The 24,080-nt window shown below is 42.5% G+C and overlaps 1 protein-coding gene across 7 annotated transcripts in view; it reads right to left on the bottom strand.

Annotated features, from left to right (window-relative positions):
• Positions 1–24,080, bottom strand: part of szt2 (SZT2 subunit of KICSTOR complex) — an 84,095-nt gene that overhangs the window by 4,395 nt on the left and 55,620 nt on the right. For 3 of the 7 annotated variants that reach the window (XM_047586781.1, XM_047586783.1, XM_047586784.1), the window contains 13 exons: positions 23,842–24,027; positions 19,078–19,333; positions 18,901–18,980; positions 17,775–17,900; positions 16,898–17,100; positions 16,498–16,594; positions 15,340–15,420; positions 14,437–14,511; positions 6,263–6,352; positions 3,861–4,074; positions 2,549–2,726; positions 2,338–2,460; positions 288–804 (listed from right to left, as the gene is read on the bottom strand). In XM_047586781.1, the coding sequence (XP_047442737.1) occupies positions 288–804; positions 2,338–2,460; positions 2,549–2,726; positions 3,861–4,074; positions 6,263–6,352; positions 14,437–14,511; positions 15,340–15,420; positions 16,498–16,594; positions 16,898–17,100; positions 17,775–17,900; positions 18,901–18,980; positions 19,078–19,333; positions 23,842–24,027 (2,226 nt within the window). The remainder of the gene's footprint in view (positions 1–287; positions 805–2,337; positions 2,461–2,548; positions 2,727–3,860; positions 4,075–6,262; positions 6,353–14,436; positions 14,512–15,339; positions 15,421–16,497; positions 16,595–16,897; positions 17,101–17,774; positions 17,901–18,900; positions 18,981–19,077; positions 19,334–23,841; positions 24,028–24,080) is intronic. The other 4 variants (XM_047586787.1, XM_047586785.1, XM_047586786.1 and 1 more) reach the window with 2 other exon arrangements.

The raw sequence follows: 24,080 nt of genomic DNA, 5'->3' as shown, positions 1-24,080 counted from the left end.
TGATGCCATAAAAGCTCACAAGTTGGATAAATTGGGCTATTTCCATCATGACCTTCGACATGAACACAGAAATGTACTTTGTGCCCAACCACGGCCAATCCTCTAATGTGAGGAGGAGGAAAGTGTATTGGAAGCACAAAGTTCAGTTTGGGATTTACTCATGCTGGCTGTGGACAGTAGGACTTCATTTAAGACTAAAGTAAAGTAGACTTGATAGATCTGTCCGTCTCGATCTTAACACTGGGCTTTCTAGAGTCTACCACTGAAGTGTCAGGTGGGAATCTTACCAGCTGTGGATCAATCTCCCCCACTGAACGGCTCTGCACGGCCTCCAACAGCTCCTCCAGCTCGTTGAACGACAGCTTGGCCAGCTTCAGTTTGTCCAGGGCCACGTGCTCCCCGTGGAACAGCCTCCTCCACAGGTTGTCCCTGCGGCAGTGACCCATGGCCTGCTCCACGCTGGCTTGGATCTGTCTGCGGGCCGACGCCACCTCGTTGTTGAGCAAAGGGAACAGAGGGGAGGTGTAGAGCAGCCCCTGGGCTTCCGGCCCGCCCGCGGCTAGAGGGTAGAACTCATTGCCGTCGGTGGGGGTCGAGGCGGCCGCGACTTCAGACGGCGTGTCCTCCCAGAGGTCCTGCTCGGAGCTCCGAGACCCGAAGGCCTCTGCTCGGTCTTGGGGGAGCCTTCCGCCCGGTTCACCGGGATCACGGTGGATCTGCGGAAGCTTCTTGAAGCGTCGCATGTCAGCGGTGAGGCGGGGAAAGAGCTCTCTCTGACTGGTCATGATCACGTAGAACCGCAACCTACGCAGAAACATTTCAATTCAAAGGATGAGATGCCTTTTAAACCCAGAAAATTACAACAATTTTGAATACACAAAATCATATCTTTGTAATGTTGGACAGTTGTTTTGCTTCACTTTACTTCTTTACTTTACTCTTTACGTAGTTGAGTGGTTTTTAAGAAGAAGCTGAGTGAGAGAATGCCTAGAGTGTTAAAGCTCTCTGAAGCAGGCATAACATTATGACCACCTTCCTAATATTGTCTAGGTCTCCCTTGTGTCTCCAAAACAGTTGCGACTCATCAGAGAATGGATATGGACCTTCTGAGGGCGTCATGTGGAGTCTGGTAACACAGTGTGGATAGAGGGGGGCCTTTGGGTCCTATGAGTTGAGGGGAGGGGCCTGTGTGATCTAGGGAATTTGGAGACCAGGTCAACACGTTGTGCTGTTTTTCATGTTTTCTTCTTTTTTTTTTGGTTGTTCCTATACATCCAACCTAGTTGCTATGGGGTAGGGGTGGTACTTGTCTAAGTCGCCGCCACAAGAATGTCAGGTCCAAAAGTTTCCCAGCAGAACGTTGCATTGTCACAAGAGATGGTCACTGTTATTTACCTATCCTGACAGTGGTTTTAATGTTGTGGCTGATTGGTGTATTTGTAACCACTTATCCTGTAGAGGACACCTACTCAATTAGCGACGCAGAACCAACCTCCGAGTGGCCCAGCCTCTGGTCCAGTTCAAACCCCATTTATTTGCCATGAATGCGTCGGCGTACCGAAATTTTTTTTATTCAGTTAAATGCATTTGGTAATGTGCGACGTTCAGATATGACCAAAAACAAATTATTTTATTATTTTAATTTTTCTGTATTGAATTTTTTTTTTTTTTTTTTACTACTACCTCAGGTTCTGTCCAATTGCAGCTCTGTTATTGTCTTTTTATGGACTTTTTGATGTGCCTTTGCCTTTGATGTGCCTCGTTACCAAATTTAAAAGATAATCCTTTATCACACAGTGGATAAAAGTGCAAATTTGTCATTACATGGATCTGCATTGGTTGGAAATCTGTCATTACCAGCTGCTTTCTGGGCACCGAACATGTTTGGCCTGGCTACGTTTCATAATTTTAAAATTTGGCCCGACTGAAATTGGATAGCCCTTGCTGTAGGGGGTCGCAGGAGGGGGGTCTATCGCAGCTGACATTAAGCGAAAGACAGATTGCCAATGTATCAAAGGGATAAACTTTGTAGATTCAAAAATATAAAACATATTCTGGTTTCCTACATGATTCCACTTTCTTTCATAGTTTTGCCGTCTTCAGTATTAATCTACATTGTAGAAAATATTACACGGGATATTTCATGCAACTTGGCATAGTTGGCAGTATACACAATCATCTTACATTAGTTTAGTTGCATACGTGTTGTTGCACACAGGTGTAACTACTGATGTTGAAAGCTGTGCACAGCAAAGGGACCTCTTCCCACAGCACGTGGCTACAGTTGTGCTGTGCTCTGGCCTCACCATAACTGTCGTTTCAATTTTATCTCCTTACCTCAGCAAATGTCTCTCCCCGTCCGACTGCTCCTCAAACGGAGCGGCATTATGGCACACCACCAGGGACACATCAAAGTCATCGTGGTGATGCAGGCCCTCCAGATCCTTGTAAGACCCCGAACTAAAGCACAAGAGAAGAAAGAGAAGGCCGGAGTGAAGCAGGTAATGCGAGGAAAGTGCATTTATTCTGGGATGTGGGGTGCTTTCACCTGTTCCACAGAGCCACCAGTGCATACTCATGCAGGTCAGGCATCCCTTTCTTGTTGTCAGTGGTAACCGCAGCCTTGGACATGCGCAACGGCTTCATGCCGTATGTGCTGGCATGGTCGGTGATGTAGTTGTAGAGCTGGTGAGCTGTTATCATCCCCGTGGAAATGGAAAAGCTCCCTGGTTTACAGAAGGATCACAGGGCTCAGAACGATAACCACAGATACCCCAGCTCCCATGTCACAACAGGAACTTAAAACCTCTCATGTAAAAGCAATGCAAATATCCATCTGTTATCTCATAAATAACTCGGAGGGACCTCCTGGCAGGGCTCAGACAATAGAAGTAAACAGATAGTGGGATTAAAGCTAAAAGAAAACACATAATCTCAAGATTTTTTTGTCGATTGAAGGTACCCGCCTATCATACAGGCTCAGGTTTATTTACTGAGCAACCAGTTCCAAACTGAATCATACTTACAGTAGCAGTAACAGTGACAGATGGACTGGAAGCTTGAGTCTTAATTATATTACACTGTGAAGGCTATTTGGGTATATTTTGCACCACTAAAGCCTACTGCATGTCCAAACAGCAGAGTTGTGTTTTTTTTTTTTTCTTTTCACCACAGAAAAGCTCAAGATCACCACAGCACATATGATTAGCCACAACATTACGACCACCTTCCTAATAATGTGCAGGTCGCCCTTGCGCCTCCAAAACGCTCGTGACTCAGAAGAACAACTGTGAAGAATGGAGGTGGAAATGCTATGATTTGGAATTGCTTCGGTGTCTCAGGGACTGGGCCACTTGCAGTTAGTGCTTCAGTTATTAATTTCAGCATCATACACCAATCAGGAATAACATTATGACCGCCTTCCTAATATTGTGTAGGTCTCCCTTGTGCCTCCAAAACAATTGTGACTTATCAGACAATGGACATGGGTCTTCTGAGGGCGTCATGTGGTGTCTGGCAACAGAATGTTGTTAGTGGGGGGCCTATGGCTTGAGGGGAGGGGCCTCTGTGGATCAGGCTTGTCACAGTGAATCCCATCTAGCGCGATCTAGTGAATTTAGAGGCCAGGTCGGCACCTTGTGCAGTTCTTCTCCTCTGTGGTTTTAATGTTGTGGCTGATTGGTGTATGTATAACATTTTAATAGTTAGTTTGAAAATCTCAGATGAACTGATCTGAATCCACTTGCTTTGCTACCTTACCTGGTGAATACCTTACACGAAGCTGGCTTACGTGAAATTAGCACAACACTAATTAGCTCTTAGCTCTGTAGGCATACTTATCAATTTTACACCAGAGTCACCTTGAAAGACATGATTGCGGCCGAACTTGGGAATGTCCGGGTGGTGGGAGATGAAGTCGTCCAGGAAGTCGGTCAGCTGGTAGCCTTGGCGCAGCGTCATGTGACAGCCGACCAAGTACTGGTGAACGACGCGCAGGTGGAAGTCGTAGCTGAAGGAGTGGACGTGCATCAGGTCCCGGACTTTGTCACACTCCTCAGTGAAGAGCATGGAGAGCTACGACAGAGGAGCGGACACAGTCAGTACCGGCAGTCGCGCCGACGTGTACGTTCTCTGCTGAAGGACTTATCACCAAAGTCAAGGAAAATTGACCAAACAGAATCTGCCAGACACCGATTACGATGAATGTCTATCTGCGTAATCCTCCATTAGCAAAACCTGCTTTGCATTTGCAAAGCAGTGCACCTTAAGGCCCCGCTGCTCTGTGACTCCCTTGGCTGCTTGGTGAGAGCCTTTTGTAAGCACCTTTGATATCAATCGGACTCATAATAGTATCTTATTTAATTAAATCCAACATCAAAAGGGGCCAGGCAGAAAAAAAAAAGAAGCACTAATTGCAAATGCAAATGGTTGCAGAGAGCAGTTGTGGTGTGCAGTTAATTACAGCACAATACGAGTTTACAGGGAGAGCTAACTGCTACTCCTGCATCTGCTTTCATCTGAACCACTTGCCTGGAACATACACAAAGATGGAAAGGCAGGAAAAGACTGCACAGAGATGACTCTTTTCTTTAGCTTGTGAAAACCTTCATCTCTGAGTCAGTGTCTGGAACCATTCTACACCTTTTCCTGCCTCCGCACCTAGCCAGAAACTATCAAAAGGCCAGGAGAATTTCATCAACGCCCTCAGCACCGAGATATGAATGAGGAAGAATATTCCTTTGGCACACACTAATGAAACGATGAACATTAACTTTTTCTCTCCCAGGTGGTGTTCCTGCAGCCTGGTAGACGGAGTAAGTGCTTGCCTGCTATGTAAGAAGGCAGGAAACCACCGGGCCGACCAAGTTCTCTTTAGCGTTAAAGGTAGTACATTTCCTGTGCGTGCCCTCTTGACTGTCGAGCTAACATTTATTTTTTCCTGACCTATAATCCCAGATGTTCCCGCTAATTAAACCCACCATAACTCTGACGAGAACAAATTGCTAGTTTGAATCATGGGGCTGCAAGTTGTCTCTTGTCAGCCGCACTCAGTGGAAGCGAAATTAATGACAGTGGCTACACAATGGAGGGAGAAGCTGTAATCATTGAGGTCATACAAGAGGAAAAGATTATACAAAGCAAGTTGATTGAAAAACGAAGGAGAGTCACAATAGGAAAGCGTAAAAAAAAATGGTGACATCCATTGATATTTCACTTTGAGGCTGCATTTTCTGTTCTGGAAAGACAGATTTAATGTAGGTATTTTGTAGACATTCATGTACAATGCAACTTTGATGGAAAGCGATATTTTTTTTTGGCATTAAACAGACTAATGCATAGTACAGCGATCTGAAAAATGATCCTTTGCTGTTTCACATGCTTATATTTTGCATTTCTGTCCAAATATTCCTTAAATCCAGTAAAATCCCTGGTTCTAGGTTCATATGGTGGACAGTGGAAAGACCAGGAACAAGACTATATTTTTCTATAAATGTCATATACCAAACTTTTAGTTTATAGCTTGAAATTACAAGCAGCTTCCTTATCACATGTCTGAAAACCACATGTACGTTTCTAAATGTGACTGAAACACATTCAGAGAATGAACAGTATCTGGTCTAAAAATTACCGGCTGTGGCTACGACCACATTCTCATCTTCTTTCCCACTTAAGGTGAGCAGAGCAGCAGCAGTGGTTTTCAATCCCATGTTAATGAATGACCCCTTAATCCTTAAGATAAACTTGAGCTCACAGTAAGTGGAGGGAGGCCTTGCCCCCCCCCACCCCGCTACCAAAGAGGCAAGAGAAAAATTTTTTGTAAGATCGTCAGAGAAAGGGCAGAGGGACACTAAGCGGAGACACCCATAGCACCCAAACCAACGAGCACAGAGTCGACAGCCTGTTGACAGTCAGGAAGGAAAAGGAAAACATAGAGGGGTTTGACTCAGGCCTAAAACGGAAAAAAAAGAAAAGCTATAAATGCCCAGCTCCTCCCACACTTTGAGACCCTACATCCAGACAAACCCGATACTTACTTCACATCCAAGTTGTTTGTCGGGGCGACTGTAAATGGTTACAAAGGCATAACTTGAATTTAACAACGAATCCCATTCATTCCCAAAGGGACAAAACAAAAAAAAAAGACAGACACGTAGATTGGGAAAGGAAGAGACCAGGACTGGTGGCAGCAAGCAGAGTGGCGAGGAGGGGTGAAGCCTGATTGTAGTGAGACACCCCTCCCTTGAGAATGGCTGGGACATACCGCACAATCAGATACGGGGGTGGCATCTGGAAACGGCTTGCGAGGTTTGGTGAGGAGGCTGCCCTGATGGAGAGATGACATGAGGTGGGACTAGACAGACACAGAGACACACAGGCGGATGGGAAAGGAGGACTGAAGATATACTACAGGAGCAAATAAGAACATGGCTTCTTGGACCCTTTTTTTCATACTACAAAAACAAAAACACATTACATACACACATTTGATATGTAGGTAGACCCTTATTAATTGAGACCTGAGCCCACATTTGCAGTGCCTGCTGAAGATTAGCGATCACACCAACTATTCAACTTAACGTTCGCAAGTAGACCACTTGTGGGTGTCTTAAAGCAAGCATGATCAGATTGATGGTAATTCATTGTAAAACACCGACTCCCATAAATCCCATAGTATATCCACATACTTTCTGTTGCACTGAGTAGGTTTATTGGTTGGCTGTGTAAGTGGAGCCACTCGCTATGTCTAACATTGCCTTATTTGTCATTATTTACCAGTTTATTGTCACAGCAGGAGCACACTAGCTTTCTTTTGTGCCGTGGTAAGCTAAATTAAAAAGAATAAATAAATAAAATAAAAATAAAAAATAGATCACTTCCTTTCGGTATTTCATTATAAATCAATTTTACACCCTCAGACTATATCTAATGAATGCATTACTCATCACTTTAATCCGTGCCTTTCCTTTCGTCACACGTCGAGCTGCCTATGTGACGCTCACGCTTGAATGATATTCACAGTTGTTTTGCATGTCTGCTGACTCGCATTAATGACTGAACTCACCCATATCGTTGCTCATGTCACACCAGAGCCTCGGCAGCGCAGGGCGCGGCTCGCAAAGACAAAGAAACAATTTTATCATCCAATTAAAACAGCCACTTCAGTGAGCTCTCGCTTGGAAACAACACCGACCGCAATTACAAATCGTCCACTCCGTGTTTCGGGGAGAATATTCAATTTATAGAAGAGACCTGTTGTTTATTTCGACGTGGTCAATTTCCCAGCGATGCTCAGGCTGTTTATGGACATGGTTGGCGTGCAATAGCTACGACAAAGGCACCCGTTCTTGCTTCCTCACCACTTAAACCTCTTTGACATCTCACTGTGCATAGGACCAACAGCTCTTTTATGACAGTCGACCTCTAACATCAATACGTCGACACCTTGACAATAGCGCCAGAAGGGAAACAAACACCATGGCATCCTTGATATCTTTTTTTTTTTTCCTTCCTTTTGTCACATCAAAGGCCCCTGAATCAGAAAATGGATCAGTCACGAACAGGAGAGCAGGAAATGAACCAGAGGGATTCGGTGCATGATTATAGTTGCACCGGAAAGGTCTCAACTTGCGTAACCTCGGCAGGTGGAGCAGGTTGTCCACAAATTGGAGGGTTAGCGGTTCAATCTCTGAGACACGGGACGCTCGCCCGACATTTTACCGAGCGAGACGCTGAACCTTGAGTTTCTCCCAGGGACTGGAATGTGTGACAATTGTGTGAATGAGTGGGTGAATGTGACGCTGTGACTCCTGGTAGAAAAGCACAATTTAAATACAGTGGTGTGAAAAAGTGTCACCCTTAAATGTTTCAGATCATCAACGAAATTTAAATATTAGTCAAAGATAACCCATGTAAACGCGAAATGCAGTTTTTAAATAAAAGTTTTTACTATTAATGGAAATCCAAACATGTGTGAGAAAAGCGATTTCCCCCTAAACCTAGTAACTGGTTGGGCCGCCCTTAGCAGCAACAACTGCAAACAAGCGTTAATTTACAATGAGTTTTTTTTTCCAGCGCTGTGGAGGAATTTTGTCCCACTCATCTTTGCAGAATTGTGGAAATTCAGCCACATTGGAGGGTTTTTGAGCACGAACCGTCTTTTTAAGGTCATGCCACAGCATCTCAATAGGATTCAGGTCAGGACTTTGACTGGGCCACTCAAAAGTCTTCATTTTTTTTTTTCTTCAGTCATTCAGAGTTGGACTTGCTGGGGTATTTTGGATCATTGTCCTGCTGCCAAACCCAAGTTCGCTTCAGCTTGAGGTCACAAACCGATGGCTGGACGTTCTCCTTATGGATTTTTTGGTAGATGGTAGAATTCGTGGTTCCATTTATCACAGCAAGGAGAAGGTTCACCACAGTTCCATGTTTTTTTTGGATAATGGCTGTCACTGTGGTTCAATGGAGTCCCAACGCTTTAGAAATGGCTTTATAACCTTTTCCAGACTGATTGATCTCAATTACCTTCTTTCTCATTTGTTGCTGAATTTCTTTGGATCTCGGCATGGTGTCTAGTTTTTGAGGATCTTTTGGTTTATTTCACTATGTCAGGCAGGTCCTATTAAGTGATTTCTACATTGAGAACAGGTGTCAATCAGTAATGTTTGGATGATATGAAACATTTAGGTGTGACAAACAGTACCTTGAAAAACATTACAGAGCTGGACCTGGAGAATTTTCTGAATATCTGTTTCTTTAACATTGTTTTGATAGCCTATACTATGACCTGGATGACTGGGAACCTCCACAGACATACAACAGGAGCAGAGCTTGAAGCCTGGTGAGGTGGACTGTCATGAGTCTTACACTCTTGAGAAAATCAGGTGCAACGGTGGAAGACAGTTTGTTCTGTCATCACCTCTGGTACAAATTTAAGCTGCTCACAAAATGCCTCACATGAAATGACTGAGGATATAAGGCCCATTCTCAGTGACAGTTTTCTGCAGACCCTCAGAAAATACTTACTACTCACAAGGCTGACAGGGCTGACAAGGCTGAACCACTATCGATGATCATGCAATATTAAGTTATACAGTATAAGTACCTACTCAGTTGGGACGAGATATGCATGTTGTGTTCATAAAGTCGGAACTACTGCAGCTGGCAAGCACACTGCTCATACTCAAGACAGTTATAGCTTGAAGAAGCCAGACTCGTATCAGAATATGAGTTTGTAAAAATGTTATTTGTATTTCATAATGAGGCGAATGCGACAGGAGCCGTTCAACCAAGACAACCAAGCTGGTAAAGAATGGACTGCAATAAAGCGTCCTTTTTTTTAGTGTTGACCAAAAGGGTAACTTTGTAGTCATGAGAGGAAGACCTAGTCGTTGGCAAGCCTGTGTCCATCACTGCGTAAAGCTCAAACGATTTGTTGGCCCGGGCAGAGCTTTGCAAAAGCATAATAATAATATAATGAGCATAATAACTTAACCATTTATTCAATAGACATATTTGTGCCATCAAGTTTTGCACAATTTCACCTATTGCAATCCAGCTGTGGGGTTTCTTCTAAGTATTTACTTCAGAAAACAGATCCTGAGCTTTCCATTCATTTGAGGGTCAACTCTTTTCAAGACAACATGCTACAGACATATTCTAAGGAAAATGTCCTCAATACTGAACTTGACCTGTAAGATTTTTCATGTTTACTTCACTAATGTAAGTGACAGTGTCTCATACATCAAAGTAAGTGTTTGAACCTTTATTCCCTTGTGACTAAAAAAAGAGCAAACCGTTCCAACCACAATGTCTGAAACATTAAGAAGACGCAATATAATTTAGTTAATTAGAATAAGCTAATTACACGTGTTAGAGATAAACACCAGCGCATGATAATTAACATCTATTAACAATTACACACATTGCTCACAATTGTGCATTTGATAAAAATCTAATAATTTAATGAACTCCACATTCGCTCTGAGAGCAGTCAGCTTGTGTGTCTGTTTTTTTTTGCTTCTTTTTTTTTTTGTAAGAGTAATTCACCTCTTTGAATGCACGGCATGAAACAGAGTGCACTGGAGAACCCAATGAAGTCTGGAAAGTGACACAGTGTGAATAACACGCCGGACAGTGAAGTAGTGCCGAAGCAAAGTTATTTTCTTTCCAGATGAACAACTTCTGTTGGACAGGACCAGGGTTTCATCATCAGAGGCAGTTACATTTTGAAAGGGTCTGACCTCAAATATATATATATGAAAAATACGTAGAATGGATAGAAACATACGCCTGAAAACAAATACTGATTAAATATATATTTGAAAGTCAATAAATAGATAAAATATTTTTAAAAAACGTGCTTTAAAATTAATTCATTATAAATTTCATTGAATCTTAATGTGATTTGCATAATCTAATATAGTACAGCAGTGATAATAATAATAACTAACAGTACTATTTTAAGACAAATCATAAACCTTCTCCCAACATAAGGAAAGGACTAGTCAAGCACCTGAAGCCCCTTCCATGTTAGCAGATGGGACTTGGGCTAAACTAAAACACTAAAATAAACATCAAATATTTTTTGTCAATGGTAGTTTCCATCATTTTAGGAACTTAATATGATGTTCATGCATGTTCAAGTGTCAATTTTTGGACAGATTTCATTTTAGTTAGTTGTGGTATTTGACGCTATAGAAACAACATGTGACATGATGGCGACTGGCGACCACCAGTTGCCATGCCAACTGCTCCGTAAAGTGAATTGAGAGTTGAAAAATAAAAATAAAATAAAAAATAAGTACAGTGTATAATTCAACATTTCCTTGTAACTGGTGGAGGTAGAGCAGAGAGTAGTTTTAATTAAACAAATACGAGTTTGGAAGGGTGGAGGGATCATCGATATCGCGTCTCCACATGGCTCCACTCTTGGACTGTAGAGTTTGGCTCCCAAGTCATAAGATTCCCAGGAAAATAGCGTCAGTTTGGCCAGTGCTAGGAAGTGGCGACACATTGTCCATATTTATATGCAGTCTATAGTTTGGACAAATATGATGTATATTGCTTGCCTTTTATGCAAGCTTTTTTTGTTGTTGTTCACCAGAAAGTGGGGATTTGAAGACGTGGGAGAAAAAGCTGGAAACCAACGACTCTGTGGTTGGCAGGCCTTTCTTAGAATAAGTGTTTTATAATGCACTTGGCAGAAAGTGAGCAAGGACATTACAAGGATAAGGCTGGTCGCTAAACACCATTAAAAAACCCAAACCAGCAATGAAGATAAGCTTCTACATAAATTCATTTAATCCCCTGCGATGTCTAAAAACAGTCGGACACATACATTGATAATTCTGCAGCTTCTGGTTAGAGAAATGCTGCACCAAACAGCGGTGCCAAACACACACACAACTGTCCACCGTGACTTAGACTTCATTACATCTTCAGTCAAAATAAATTAGAATATAAATACATCGCATGAAGCAAGAGAACACTTGATCCTCTTTGAAAAAAATGCACACACTTGAAGCTGTTCAACCAATTTGAACATAAATCTGATTTTTTTTTTATGTCTATATTTATTAATTTAAACCCATGACATCTAGGGTCTGCTGCTCTCTTAGAAATTAACACATTATGCCAAGATCTAAAGAGCTCGCTAAGGTCTTCAGGAAAAGGTTTGTTAATGCCTGTGAGCCTGGAAACTAAATCCTGCAACTGTAAGGAAAATCCTGGCATAGAATAGAAAATGACTCTGAAGAGGAAAAGACTGGGCCTTCGGGAATAACACTGCCTGGACAAAAGAACCAAGAACACAAGGTAGACATGTTTGATGCAGAAGAAGAACTGGAGGTGGAAATGCTATGATTTGGAATTACTTCACTGACTCAGGGACTGGGCTGCTTGCAGTTAGTGCTTCATTATGAACACTACTAAAATCGTGTACGTCTTCCTTGTGCCTCCAAAACAGTGGTGACTCATCAGAGAATGGACAGCATCAGAATGTTACTAGTGGGGCTCTTTGGATCCTATGGGTTGAGGGGAGGGGCCTCTCAGGATCAGGACTTTACCAGTTCATCCCACATACACTTGATCAGCTTAGAGATCTAGTGGTCTGTGGTTCATGGTGTCCACACAAACGTCAGGTCCAAAAGCTTCCCAGCAGAATACAGGATTCTCACAAGATGGTCAACGTCATTAACTTCTCCTGTCAGTGGTCATAATGTTATGCCTGATCAGTGTAATTGTCAAAGTTGAAGTTTTCACTGGAACCTAAACAAGTATGTTGTTTCCGTTATAGAGGGCCAGACTAGCTTCGGAGGCCAAGAATGTACCAACATTTTCCTATGCGGAAAATTACATCTATAGATACTTTTTGTATCTTTGTTTGCAGTTGTGGTGAGGTTGGTTAGCTATATCACCTTCACTTGTAGGCACTGTTTCAAATAGGCTGCAATATGTGCTTGTCTAAATATGCCCAATATCCTTAATAGTGGATTTTGGCATTCCAATAGCGTGGTCTGTATATACATATATCTGCTTCTATAAGCAGGAATAATAAAACCATTAGCTTTGAATCATACAGAGTCTGAGCTCATAATAACACTGAGCTCAGTGGGCAGGGCGCTTGAAGAGCTATAGCCTTTTTTTTTTTCTTTTTAGAAGAAGAAGAAAAGTCACCATTACAAGAACATTAACATGAAAAGCAAAACCTGCTCATTGAACTCGGTTTGTCACTTCAGCACCAAAAGACAATTGTTTTCAAGTTCAAGCAGATTCAAGGGCTAACTATAAGATTAGGAGATAGGAGTGTATCTCATAAAACTCCATTAGTCTGGACTTTGGGAGTGAACTGGTGACCATGCATTTGAAAAATAGGAACATCTGGCTTCACTGTTGACAGAATATGACCATTATTTCAAACCACAGACGACTCAAGAAACGGAATATATCCAGGGAAATTCCATGTCAGTGCGGACAAAAGTCAACCAGTGAAAAGATGTTTGACGGGATGTCTCTGCTGAATATCTTGAGACAACCACAAACACACTGAAAAGCTAAAGAGAGGAAGATGCTGGACATGAGGAAACCTGCTTCCCCCATGACGGGGTTATCTTGTCACAGCCCAGTTGTACTGGTGAGCTGCAACAACGTGCTCTGTGTGTATATCCAAAAGAAACACAGCTATTCAAACAATGAATTTTCATGCACTACAGTATTCTGGGTATTTTAAACCTGTGCATACATGCAGCAGGTCAGTAAACCATTTTCTATTCTGTCTGCCAGCTCATGTTTGAAGCACTGCTCGATTATTTGAACTATATTAAATGTGTGTGGCATCGCAGAAATAGAAACGGAATCATTAGTTGGACAAATACAGTGCACACTTTATACTTTGGTAACTGTATGTCCACGAATAAAAAGCTCAAATAGATGAACAGAAAACAACATTGAAGCAATTACACAAGATTCACGGACGGATAGACCAACATGGTGACTACAGTTACTACTATTGCATGGACAATTATCTCTAAAAACCACTATGCACCAAGGAAAATCCAACAAAACCATCCCACAACAGACTGTAGCAAAAACTAAATCTTACACTAAACTTCAGCAACGACAACTTGGTGGCAAAACACAGGCATTTACTTCGATGAATAGATTTCCCAACAGGTTGACAATAATACTTTGCAGGAACCTGAACATTAAAATATGTTTCACCCAACTCACCATCAACAAAATGTGATCACATCTTAAAACTAAAATGGTTTGGTACAAAAGGCTTCCAAAAAACATTTTTTATTACCATGTATTCCCAAAGAAACAAAAGGAACCCAAAGGTTGTAATCAGCGCTATCTCCCGATAGAAAGAGTTTATGTGCATCTCGGTGGAAATAACTCCACTTCATGGGAGAAGATTACAGTCAGGAAGCCCTCTGAAGCAAGTAACAAAAACCTTCTGGTGATCCATTTTCTAAGTCTGATCTCAATAGTTTTCTCCCCTGTGTTTATGACAAGCAGTGAAAATAAGGGTACGCCAGGATACTCATTCTAAAGCTATTTTTTTTGTTTCTGTTGTTGTTTTACTTGAAACAGATAATACTCAATTTGTTTGTCATCTGTGGAGGTAAGAAAAAAATTGAAAGGAGACGCATTTACGATTTTACTGAGCCATGAAACCATGGAAAACTCCAACCAGGTTAGAGGACAATCCTTAAGAATCTGTAGAAGACCCTGTGTGACCTCCAAGATGAGATACCTGGGCCTTATTGGACCAGCACACATCCCCAACACTGAATCTGAGACATTCAAGAAATTCATTTGTTTCACTTGGTGTCCTGCCCATGCCTTCAGTCTAGAGAAAACTATGATCACAGAGAGTTGGCACAGGCTAGTGGCGTATCCACACAATATAGCAGATTACTGTGAAGCATTTACCTGGGAGTTGACGGTCTGGCCCATGGGAATGCGGGAACACTCAAGTGCGTACTGCTTCACACAGAAATAATACCCCTGGCAAAAGAAAGAGTGCACAAGGACAAAACTAAATCATTTAATAATAAAAAAAACAACATTATTACTGTGTGGACGATTAGCTGACAAAGTAATCCCTGGGGAGGATTGGCAAACCGACATAACAATGGGTTCTAAATGTCCCATATATGCACTGCAGAAGATAAGGTTAAAGGTGTTTATTTAGAGCTTTTATAAATGTACAACTGTTGGGATTAGAGTAAAACACAAGCAACAGTCAGACAGCAGGAAATGTCCAAGAATGTATCCTGGGGTATAATCTTAAAATGCATCGGAGTGTTCAAAGAAGGGAAGTCTTGTGAAATATGCTGGTGAAGTGTGGTAAGTTTTATCCAGGTAAGTCAGGACATTGTATTCTTCTATTGCCGTGATAAAAGTGAGGATGTATGCATGGAAGATTTGGCCCAGCTGTTGGACATGGATTCGTAGGTAATGTAGCGCCAACAAACTGGTGACATTCAGCCTTTATTTTTCACCCATTTCATGAACCAAACATGAATGAACCTTGAATGAACTATGAATCAACATGAACCCTGACTGGAGAGCCCAGGAGCTTAGGGATTGTAAGGTCACTTGTTTGATCCCCACTGTTCCCCGTGGCTGACGTACACTGAGCAACTACCCAACCAACATTATTTAAAGTGCTCATCTATTTCAGGATGTTTAAAGCTAATTTTTAAGTTCCGCTGTTAATCACTGATAAAACAGACCTTCTGGTGGAAGGGTGTTGCAAGCTCCAAAGTCTAAATTTACAAAAATGACCAACAGATTAGTGGTTGCCGGTGTCCTTCGTGATCCTCATCTCACCTGAAAAGCCAGTTCCATCAACACAATCCCTCCTGGCAGCGCCCTCTGGAGGTGATATGCAGTAGTGCCAGATGCTGAAGTCTGCAAAGTACAACACAAACTTACAATCACAAAAAAAATTGTTTAAAGACGGATACAGCAGATTTTTAGTTGTGCAGACAAACCTTTATTTTACCACTTCAAGAGTAATCAAATCGTCTAAGTGTGTAGGAATAGTTTTTTTATTACTGCGTGAAGTTAAATTAATTTAACTATGAAGATAATATAATAGTGACAATGATATAGCAATCATTATTATTATTAACAAAAATTTTGCTTTTAGAACTGAGACTGGAAGGTCTACCACAGTAAAGTGACAAGTCTTAGCATAACTAGAGCTAGCTAGGCTTTCAGAGTTTTCATATCTTACACGACAAAGGGTGAAGACGTCACCTAACAACTTCAAGTTGAGCATGAATCTAAAGTAAAGATGTTTGCTCCGCTGGATTTTGTGATTGTAAAATCATAACTTCGGTTCCAGTACGAAACGTACCCGGCTAAACAGCTGAGACTGTGAGGATGAACAAATCTGTGAGTTGTTATCAGTGTGCCACAAAGGGCGAAGAACTTCTAGTTCACATTTCATTGATGTTAGCTGCAATGAAAAGGTTACAACTACCAGACCAAAAAATAAAAAATAAAATGTTTTGTTATTACCCTGGAGCAGATGGAGCTCAGCAGTCTTTTCTCATTCTCATAACCTCACACACAATCTATCAGCGACATTGTCTTCGGAAGCGTAAGCATGTTTTTTTTTTTTTTTTTTTACGCGTAATAATACAGAAAAATATATGCATCAAAAAAGATAATGTACCAGTTTCCAACGGATACGGTCACGGCTTTAAAAGTCTTTCTGCTTTCAGTCAGCCTCAACTTAGATCCTACCCTTGTGACAGCCCTTCAGTCGGATCAGATTTGGAGACCGTGTGCAACTAGTCGCTATGTTTCACTGCTGCCGTTTTCCTAATTCTAGCTTCTAAAAGATACATCCAGAAATCGTGGTTAGTGGTGGAAGCATGTGCTTAGATTTACTCAGGCATTAGAAATTCATTGGGGCCATTATCACAAATGCCTGTCTCAATCCCTGAGTGTGTGTTTGTGCGTGCTGGGAACGCTAACCTTAGGGCTGTCCTCGCTCTTCTGCTTTACATAAGAAAACGACATCCTGCCTTCCGATGACATGGAATTCAGCAAGGCAGCACGAGCCCGGGCAGTGCTAAAAGAAATGGGGGGATGGGGTGGAGAGGTCAGTACTGACTGGTGGACCACCGGCAGGATGTCACCGACGCGTAAGACACAATTTGAAGTGAGTCTGAGCCTAGAAAGTGACATGAAGAGAAGACGGGCATCTGCCCTGCATCTGCTCTGGTTCAGACAAGGGGGAATATTGGTGGGAGGTCAGAGGGGCATCAAAACACATGTGATGGCATAAGAGATGAGATGACGAGTTTGGGAGACAAGCAGAAATGGAGTTGGTTTAAACACCTTCAGCAACGGGTAAAGGCAAATAAACACAGACCTGCGAGCTGGAGACTGAGGCCGGACCTGGACCAGAATGAAGCCCATGCTCTGCAGGTACTGGACGTACTGCTGCAGGAAGGTGCTGGAAATCTCAAGCAGCCAGGGCTCTTCCTTCAGTCGGCTCGGCAGCATGTCAGCCGAGTCAGTGCTGTAGCTCCGGTCCCGACCCGAGGCGGTGGAGTCACTGGAGCGGTGGCGTTTCTGTGCACATAATGTTCAAGACTTTACAAAACAAAAACGGACTTTAACCAATTAAAGCAAAACAATCCAGTTCGTACGCTGCCACTTAGATCATTGGTCTTCAACCGTGGGTCTGAGAAGGTACTGCAGGTTAGGGGTCACAAAATCTTTGGTTGATTAGACATTTTTATATATTTTTTTAATTTTCCCCCACAAATTTAAAGAGAGCCTGTTTGAACCTGTGCATTATTTGATTATGTTAATATTGAATGCAAAATGATAATAACAATGTATATCTATGAATATCACTAGCACTGCCTTAAATAGTTGTGTGTTGTAGTGACCACTGTAATGTCAGGCCAGTCCAACAGGAGAATAAACCACAATCCAATGACCAAAACATACACGGACCAGCATGTATGTCATCATTTTCTGTTTTTCGGTGGCTTTTGTGACACCACGCAATTGAATGATCGAACATGTACGCAGTGAACTCTGGTGAGCACTGGTAGCCCGCTGTAGATGCAACACTGCTTGCAATCTCAGAGTTTGGAGTCCAATGTATTCAGCACGTAACATGCAGTCAATGAAAAATCAACACAGGATCAGAACTCGGAAAAGTTTTCTTGGGACTTATGGGTATGTATGCTCTTGTGCACTGAATCATGATCACGGATCATAAAATCTCTCCATACCTTGACGGGAGGCGGAATAATCTGCTCTTCTTGGATCTGCTTGCGGAAGACGGGGTCAAAGAGAAGAGGGGTGGCGCAGTAATGGACCAGCCGGGATGACTGCTTCAAAGTCTCCAAATCTGTACCCTGAAGAAACACTCACTGTTATTACTCGCACAAGGTAAGACAGTGAACGATGGGATGACTGTGGCACATAAGACCATGGATATCACTAACAAATGAAGTCTACAGATTTTTGTTTTGCAAGATTTGGTAGATGGACATCAACCTGTGTGTGGGTAAAGTTCACATCTGCTGTTAATTTATCTCAGTCAGTCGCATAAAAATCCACCAAAAACCAAAAGCCGGAGAACAAGATTATGGGGTCTGACGGACCCAGGTCGGGCTGAAGACCTCCTTGCATTTGCTTGAGTTACAGTGTTGTGAAATATCAAATTCATAAATTGAATGCCACCGCATGACCTCTCCTGAGATGTCACTGTATCAGACTGCAACCTTTTTAATTAACCCGGATATTCTCCCCTTCGAAAGGAGGCAATACAAAATGATTTCCCCCGAGGAGTGAGCTGTAATTGTAGCTCCTCAAAGACATAAAGCAATGAGACACGCTGCCCCCCCACCGCCACCGCCGCCGCCGCCGCCACCGCCCCCTCCCCACTCACCACCCACCCACCCACCACCCCCCAGGTTCTGTCAAGTCCAATTAGTTATATTTGCGATCCGGCCACTTTCACAGTGCAGGAATTTAATACTCTGTTCACAGTCCTCAGTGGTTAGATGCAATCTGTTATTAGACGATGTCTTTTATGTGTCCACCGTATAAAATCATGTCAGGAGTGAACCTTTCCGAACTTAAGTCACATTGTTTGTGTCGCACTTTTGTAAACTACAGCCTTAAAGATTCCAGATTAGTGAATCTTTATATTTGCAGTAGATAAATAAAGAATAAAGGACATTCACATATCACATATAGTATATATAAAATAGGCATAACATTATGACCACCTTCTTAATATTGCGTCAGTCTCCCTTGTGCCTCCTGACTCATCCGAGAATGAACAGAAAACATCTGAATCTGAAAATACACACAGTAACAGAGAAGCAAAGTTGCGTGACTCCGACTTACCGAAATGGGCATGTTGGATTGCGCCGATCTCTGCTGCCAGGTCACAAACAGGTTCTCTATCTTCATCTGTTTCTCCAGTTCTGACGCACAAAACAAACGAAATACAGGCCGTTACCTCTCTCTACTCTAACGAGCTCAAACAAACGTGGTCCGGTCGTCATCAGCGGCGCTATTAACCTCTCCGCTCGGCGGCTTTGATCTCCAGGAGCTGGCCGCCGTGTCGGCCCACGACGTCCCCCTCCATCAGCGGCCTGATGGTGCAGACGTCCCTCAGAGCCTCGTCGAAGGGAAGCAGCTCGGAGGGGAAGTGGAGCGGGGCGAGGCTGCGGCCGGAGCTTCCCAGCCTACCTGGCTCTTTGCTGGGCAGAGGAGGAACAGCACTGCGCAGCAACGCATCTGGCTCCATGGAGGGACCGAGGAATGGGTTGGGATCCTGGAAAAACAAAACAAAAAAACAATCACTGAGTGACTTGGCTACTACAGATCCACCGATGCGCAATGTACGTTACAGTCACCGCACTGCGTATTAGTTGTGCGTAATATAAACATTATTGGAGACTATTATTGGAGGCCTTTTCAAAGCATTGTTGTGTGCCCAGTTGCTGTTGAGTGGAACTTTTGGGGGAGTTTGTTCAGCAGAGTAGCTCCGGGCTCAGATGCCCCAGCGTGACAGAGCTGGCTGCCCCATGCCCACAGGCTGGAGAGTCAAACTGTGCGCTGGTACTCCCTCTGCTTCTCATCAGGACCCTGACAGATGAAGCTCTGTTCAGGCAAATTTTCTGCTGCTCTGACTCTGCCTTCTGTCTGCACACATTAGTAATGCAGTGATGAAGAGCGAGGCCATCGGAGGGGAAAGCAAAAGTTTGGTTCTTTTCTCTTCTTTCAGCTTGTTTTGTTACTGGCCACGGGGCTGAGGCTAAAAGGGCATTTTGGCGGGGGGGCTTTCTCTGTTGCTTTATGTGGCTACAATAAATCCCTACTTCAGTGTGTTCTTCTCACACAGAGGGGCAACACTGCGTGGCGTTTTGGCCGCGTCTTCAAATAAACTGCATTGTATTCTTTTTGTAAAGTGAGGGATAAAAATAAGGAACTGAGGGTTTTTGTATAGTACATCAGGGGTCTTCAACGTTTTTCAAGTCAAGGACGCCCAAACTGACGGGGGGATTAAGTAGGGACCCCCTACCTGCTGTATGCGTTCTATATTAAACTCAGCCTAGTGCTATTTGTAAATATACATCATTTTGCATTCAATAGCTATCCCTTTACTAAAATATGTTGGATTCATTTAATGTGTATTTAGAGAAATTTAAATTTGTGGGGAAAAAAAAAAAAAAAAAAAAATATATATATATATATATATATAAATGTCAAATCAACCAAAATTTTTAATTTAATAATTATTACTACATATTATATTATAGTAAGAATTTATAAAGTAATATAAAGCTTCCATTAATAATAATAAGAATAAATAAAGAAATAACAAAACAATTAATAATTATAGTGATAATAATCACTATAATGGAGGATAATGGAGGGGAGGAGGAGGGATGGGGGAGACAAATTTCTCATGAGACTGATTATTTATTTGTTTTTAGTCATTTTTATGATGTGTCTCAGGCCTCTGCCAATCTACTGGGTACCGGCCTAAGGCTCCCCACACCCTCCAACTACAACTTAACTTAATGTTTAGTTGTCAAGTGACTACAAACCACCTGACACACATTGTTTCCCCTTTCTAGAGTCCTCCAAATATACTTTATAATATGAGTTCAGTGCATAACGTAGATCAGCCATGACTTCATACCACAGATTACACATCTAAAAATGTTTGTCTCATCACAGTTATCTTATTTTTTTTTGGTCTATTTTTGGTTAGACTGCAGCGTCCTTCTGGCAGCCAGAAACAGTCTTATTACTTCCTGAAATAAGGAAAACCTGTGGTGATATGAATTTCCACAGTCATGCGGGGGTAAAAAAAAATAGGCTGTTGTTTAAATAGCGGTTTCTGATGGAAGGCTGTTACTCAGTCTTCTCGAGACACTTTATTTTATTTTTTTTTTTCCCCACAGCTCTTGCAACACTTTCAATCGCAAGCCTGATTCCTAAACCATCTGTCACATATTAAAAAAAAAAAAAAAAAAAAAAAAACGCCCCCCAACCATAAAAAAAAAAAAAGAATATTGCAGAATCAATCAGTCGCTGTAGCGCTGGAGCCTCGCTGCTCCACTGTCCTCTTACTCACCAGTGTGAGCGGTGAGGCTGATGTGACAGCTGACTCATGATACGAGAGGGAAGGCTAGGAGGAGGAGGAGGAGGAGGAGTGTGAAAAAACACGGGATGTTAAAAATGCTTTTCGCTCCCGCAACAGGCAGCGCTGCACTGTGGAAAGCTCCTCACCCAGACCTGTCCGAGCCACAGCTGATCGTGAATCATCCCGAGGGATAAATTGAAACAGAAGGTCTAAATGGGAGGTGGTTAAGTCTTTCATAATGGACAACGAGGCCGTCGACGTGAGGGGGCTTATATTTTCCCGCCTATCGTGCAGACAACAGCGTGTACGGAGGTCATAAGGGGGTCAGGGAGAAGAGTAGAAATGCTTCGCTGCGTTGCTGAGAAATCTTGTTTTGGTTTCGGGGCCCGGCGAGACCATCGGTCACACATTGATCCACAGCTCCATATTTAATACAGGCTTCCACCTGGTTTTGCTGAGCTGCTCAAAACAAAAAGCAAACTGCGATGAGCTGCAGGTAATATGGAGGAAAACCGATCCGATTAATATTCATGAGGTGGACACAGGCGCCCCTTCCAAATGAATGCAAATGGCCCGTGACTGCTGGACGGCTCTTTTGTTCACGCATTACTCATATCATCTAGCGCTGCGTGGGGAGGAAGCATGCGGGTGTGAGCAATCATTTAGGCGTCTGGGCGACGACTCGGTTCTCAAAAGATCACAAAACACAGACACGGGCGAAAGTAAGGGAGGGATAGTTACGATGACATACTCTATAATAACAACAACAAACCGTTAGAAGCTGCTGGTGCTGACACACCATCGCTGAAACGCATAAGTGTTATTTAAACCGTGTCTCCAACAGGCCAGCAGTGGAACAGGTGAAGACATCATCAAACTCCTCCCCAGGATACAACAGCTGTATGAAATCTGCCCCGGGACGTGCTACCTTCTGCGACAGTGTTAAGTCCAGATGCTGCCCTGCCAGGCTGATTCCACCTGATCTAGCAGCCACATCCTCCTCCACAGCTCCCCGCCATATGCAGGCGTACCCACCGAAACAGAAGGCACTATTTCTATTTTTTGTAAAGGAAGCCCCAAATCAGCAAATGCTGATTTGGGGAAACAGCAGCAGTTTGCAGAACTAAGGCATAAGGCTTTTCTTTTATGTTAAATAGCTGACACACAAACCCATTCCACCTCTGTTACACTTCGCCATTACTGCAAACTTTGCTGCTTTTGACACAGTTATTATTTACTGTCGCCACATCTGGCCCCCGATGATATTGAAATGGTTTCTTCCTATGATGCTGGTCATATATAGCACTAAGTTAGTCAGTAAGTTAGTAAGCTAATGTCCCAGCATGCACTGAAACTATCATCAACTACTATCATCCTTGGCTAGTTTTTATATTTTTCAGTATGGTTCAACTACAATGTAAACAATTTAAGGGTGCACAGCTTAGACTGCTATTGATTGGTTTGTAGTATGTGGACTTGCTGACAGAGCGATAAATATGTTGCCATGCCACAGTAACTGATAAGAACCGATACCAGTGATGTTTTCCGTTATTATGAGAATTTTTAATATACTGACATACCGGTGGATTTGATTAAACAAAAAGGAAAGTTGCGCCACGAGTCACTGTTTTAGACCAGACCATATTCAGTGTAGCGCTTCTAAACACGCATGGTCCACGCGTGGTGAAGATGGAAATGTCTGAAAAATGATTGTGAACGACACAATATTTACTCATCATCACAGTAAAATAGTTCATCCTTAGTGAATCTACTGCATTAATTCCTCTCTCAACCAGTAGGAAATGTTTTGGGAACAAGAGGGAGTTTTCCTCACCACCGTGAACTTCAGGCTTGCTCTTCAGGTTTCAGGTCGTGTTTTGTAGCGCTGTCAGCGTCTTGAGAAAGTTATTGTTATTGTCACTATATAAATACAATTGAATTATATTATTACGCTGCCGGCATCTCACTAGAAAAAAGAACTCACAATGGTCACTTTATGTAAGCAACTAGAAGTCTTCAGCTAGAATTACCTTCCACAGTCTAGTTTAGCCAATATTACCCAGTGAGTCGAGGCAGTGTGATAATACCATGTTATATTACATTATGATGCGCTTTAAGCTTTAAGCCCATGTTAAGTTTAACTCCAGGCTCCACTCATGGCTTATTTTAACATTAGGAGAGTTTAGTAAGCTGTATAAGCTGTAATTACTAAATTACACTTATAAGATATATTACTCGTTATAGTAATGATTAATAATGTGTTCTAAGAGTAGATCTATGTCATATATATCTATGATAGCAAACCCATTTATTATTTTGCTCAACTACAAATACAGATGCATTTTTACAACTTTGAGTCTAACCTGTGAATAATGATTTAAAATAAAAAAAATATCTACTTCACTTTGATATCCACATAACTCTAAATTTAATGAAGAATCTGACAGCTGTGAGGATTAGTTAAAAAGAAAATCCCTCTGTACTACCGCTGTGCACCGTCCACCCTGACACAGCACGCAAAGGCTTTTGTAGTGCGTCTCCCTCTCTGTATCTACAGGCTTTTTTTTTTTTTTTTTTTTTGTGGTTGCCGTTTCTACTAATCTTCCCACTTTCAACAGTGTTCATCCCCGTCGTGCGGTTGGTTTGCTGACAACGCCCCGTGTTAGCAACCGCGACGGCGCCTGTACCTGCTTGGAGTCCATTTCGTGGATGGGTGCATCGGAGAAGCAGTAGTGATGGAAGAGGCCCATCTTCTGGTTGAACAGGCAGTGCACGACGTGAGCCCTCGCGTTCTGCCACTTAACAAGGCGGATCAGCTCGCGATTCAGAGAGGCGCCGAGGTCCACGGACCAGTTGTAGCTGTAGAGAGTCGCCTACAGAAATCAGGGTAACACTGTTAAAGGGCGATTGGTTTTATTTTATTTTG

This window comes from Mugil cephalus, chromosome 6 (genome assembly GCF_022458985.1).
Source record: "Mugil cephalus isolate CIBA_MC_2020 chromosome 6, CIBA_Mcephalus_1.1, whole genome shotgun sequence".
Lineage (NCBI taxonomy): Eukaryota > Metazoa > Chordata > Actinopteri > Mugiliformes > Mugilidae > Mugil > Mugil cephalus.
The sequence above is the reverse complement of the archived record's forward strand: the minus strand, read 5'-3'. Positions and strand labels throughout refer to the sequence as shown.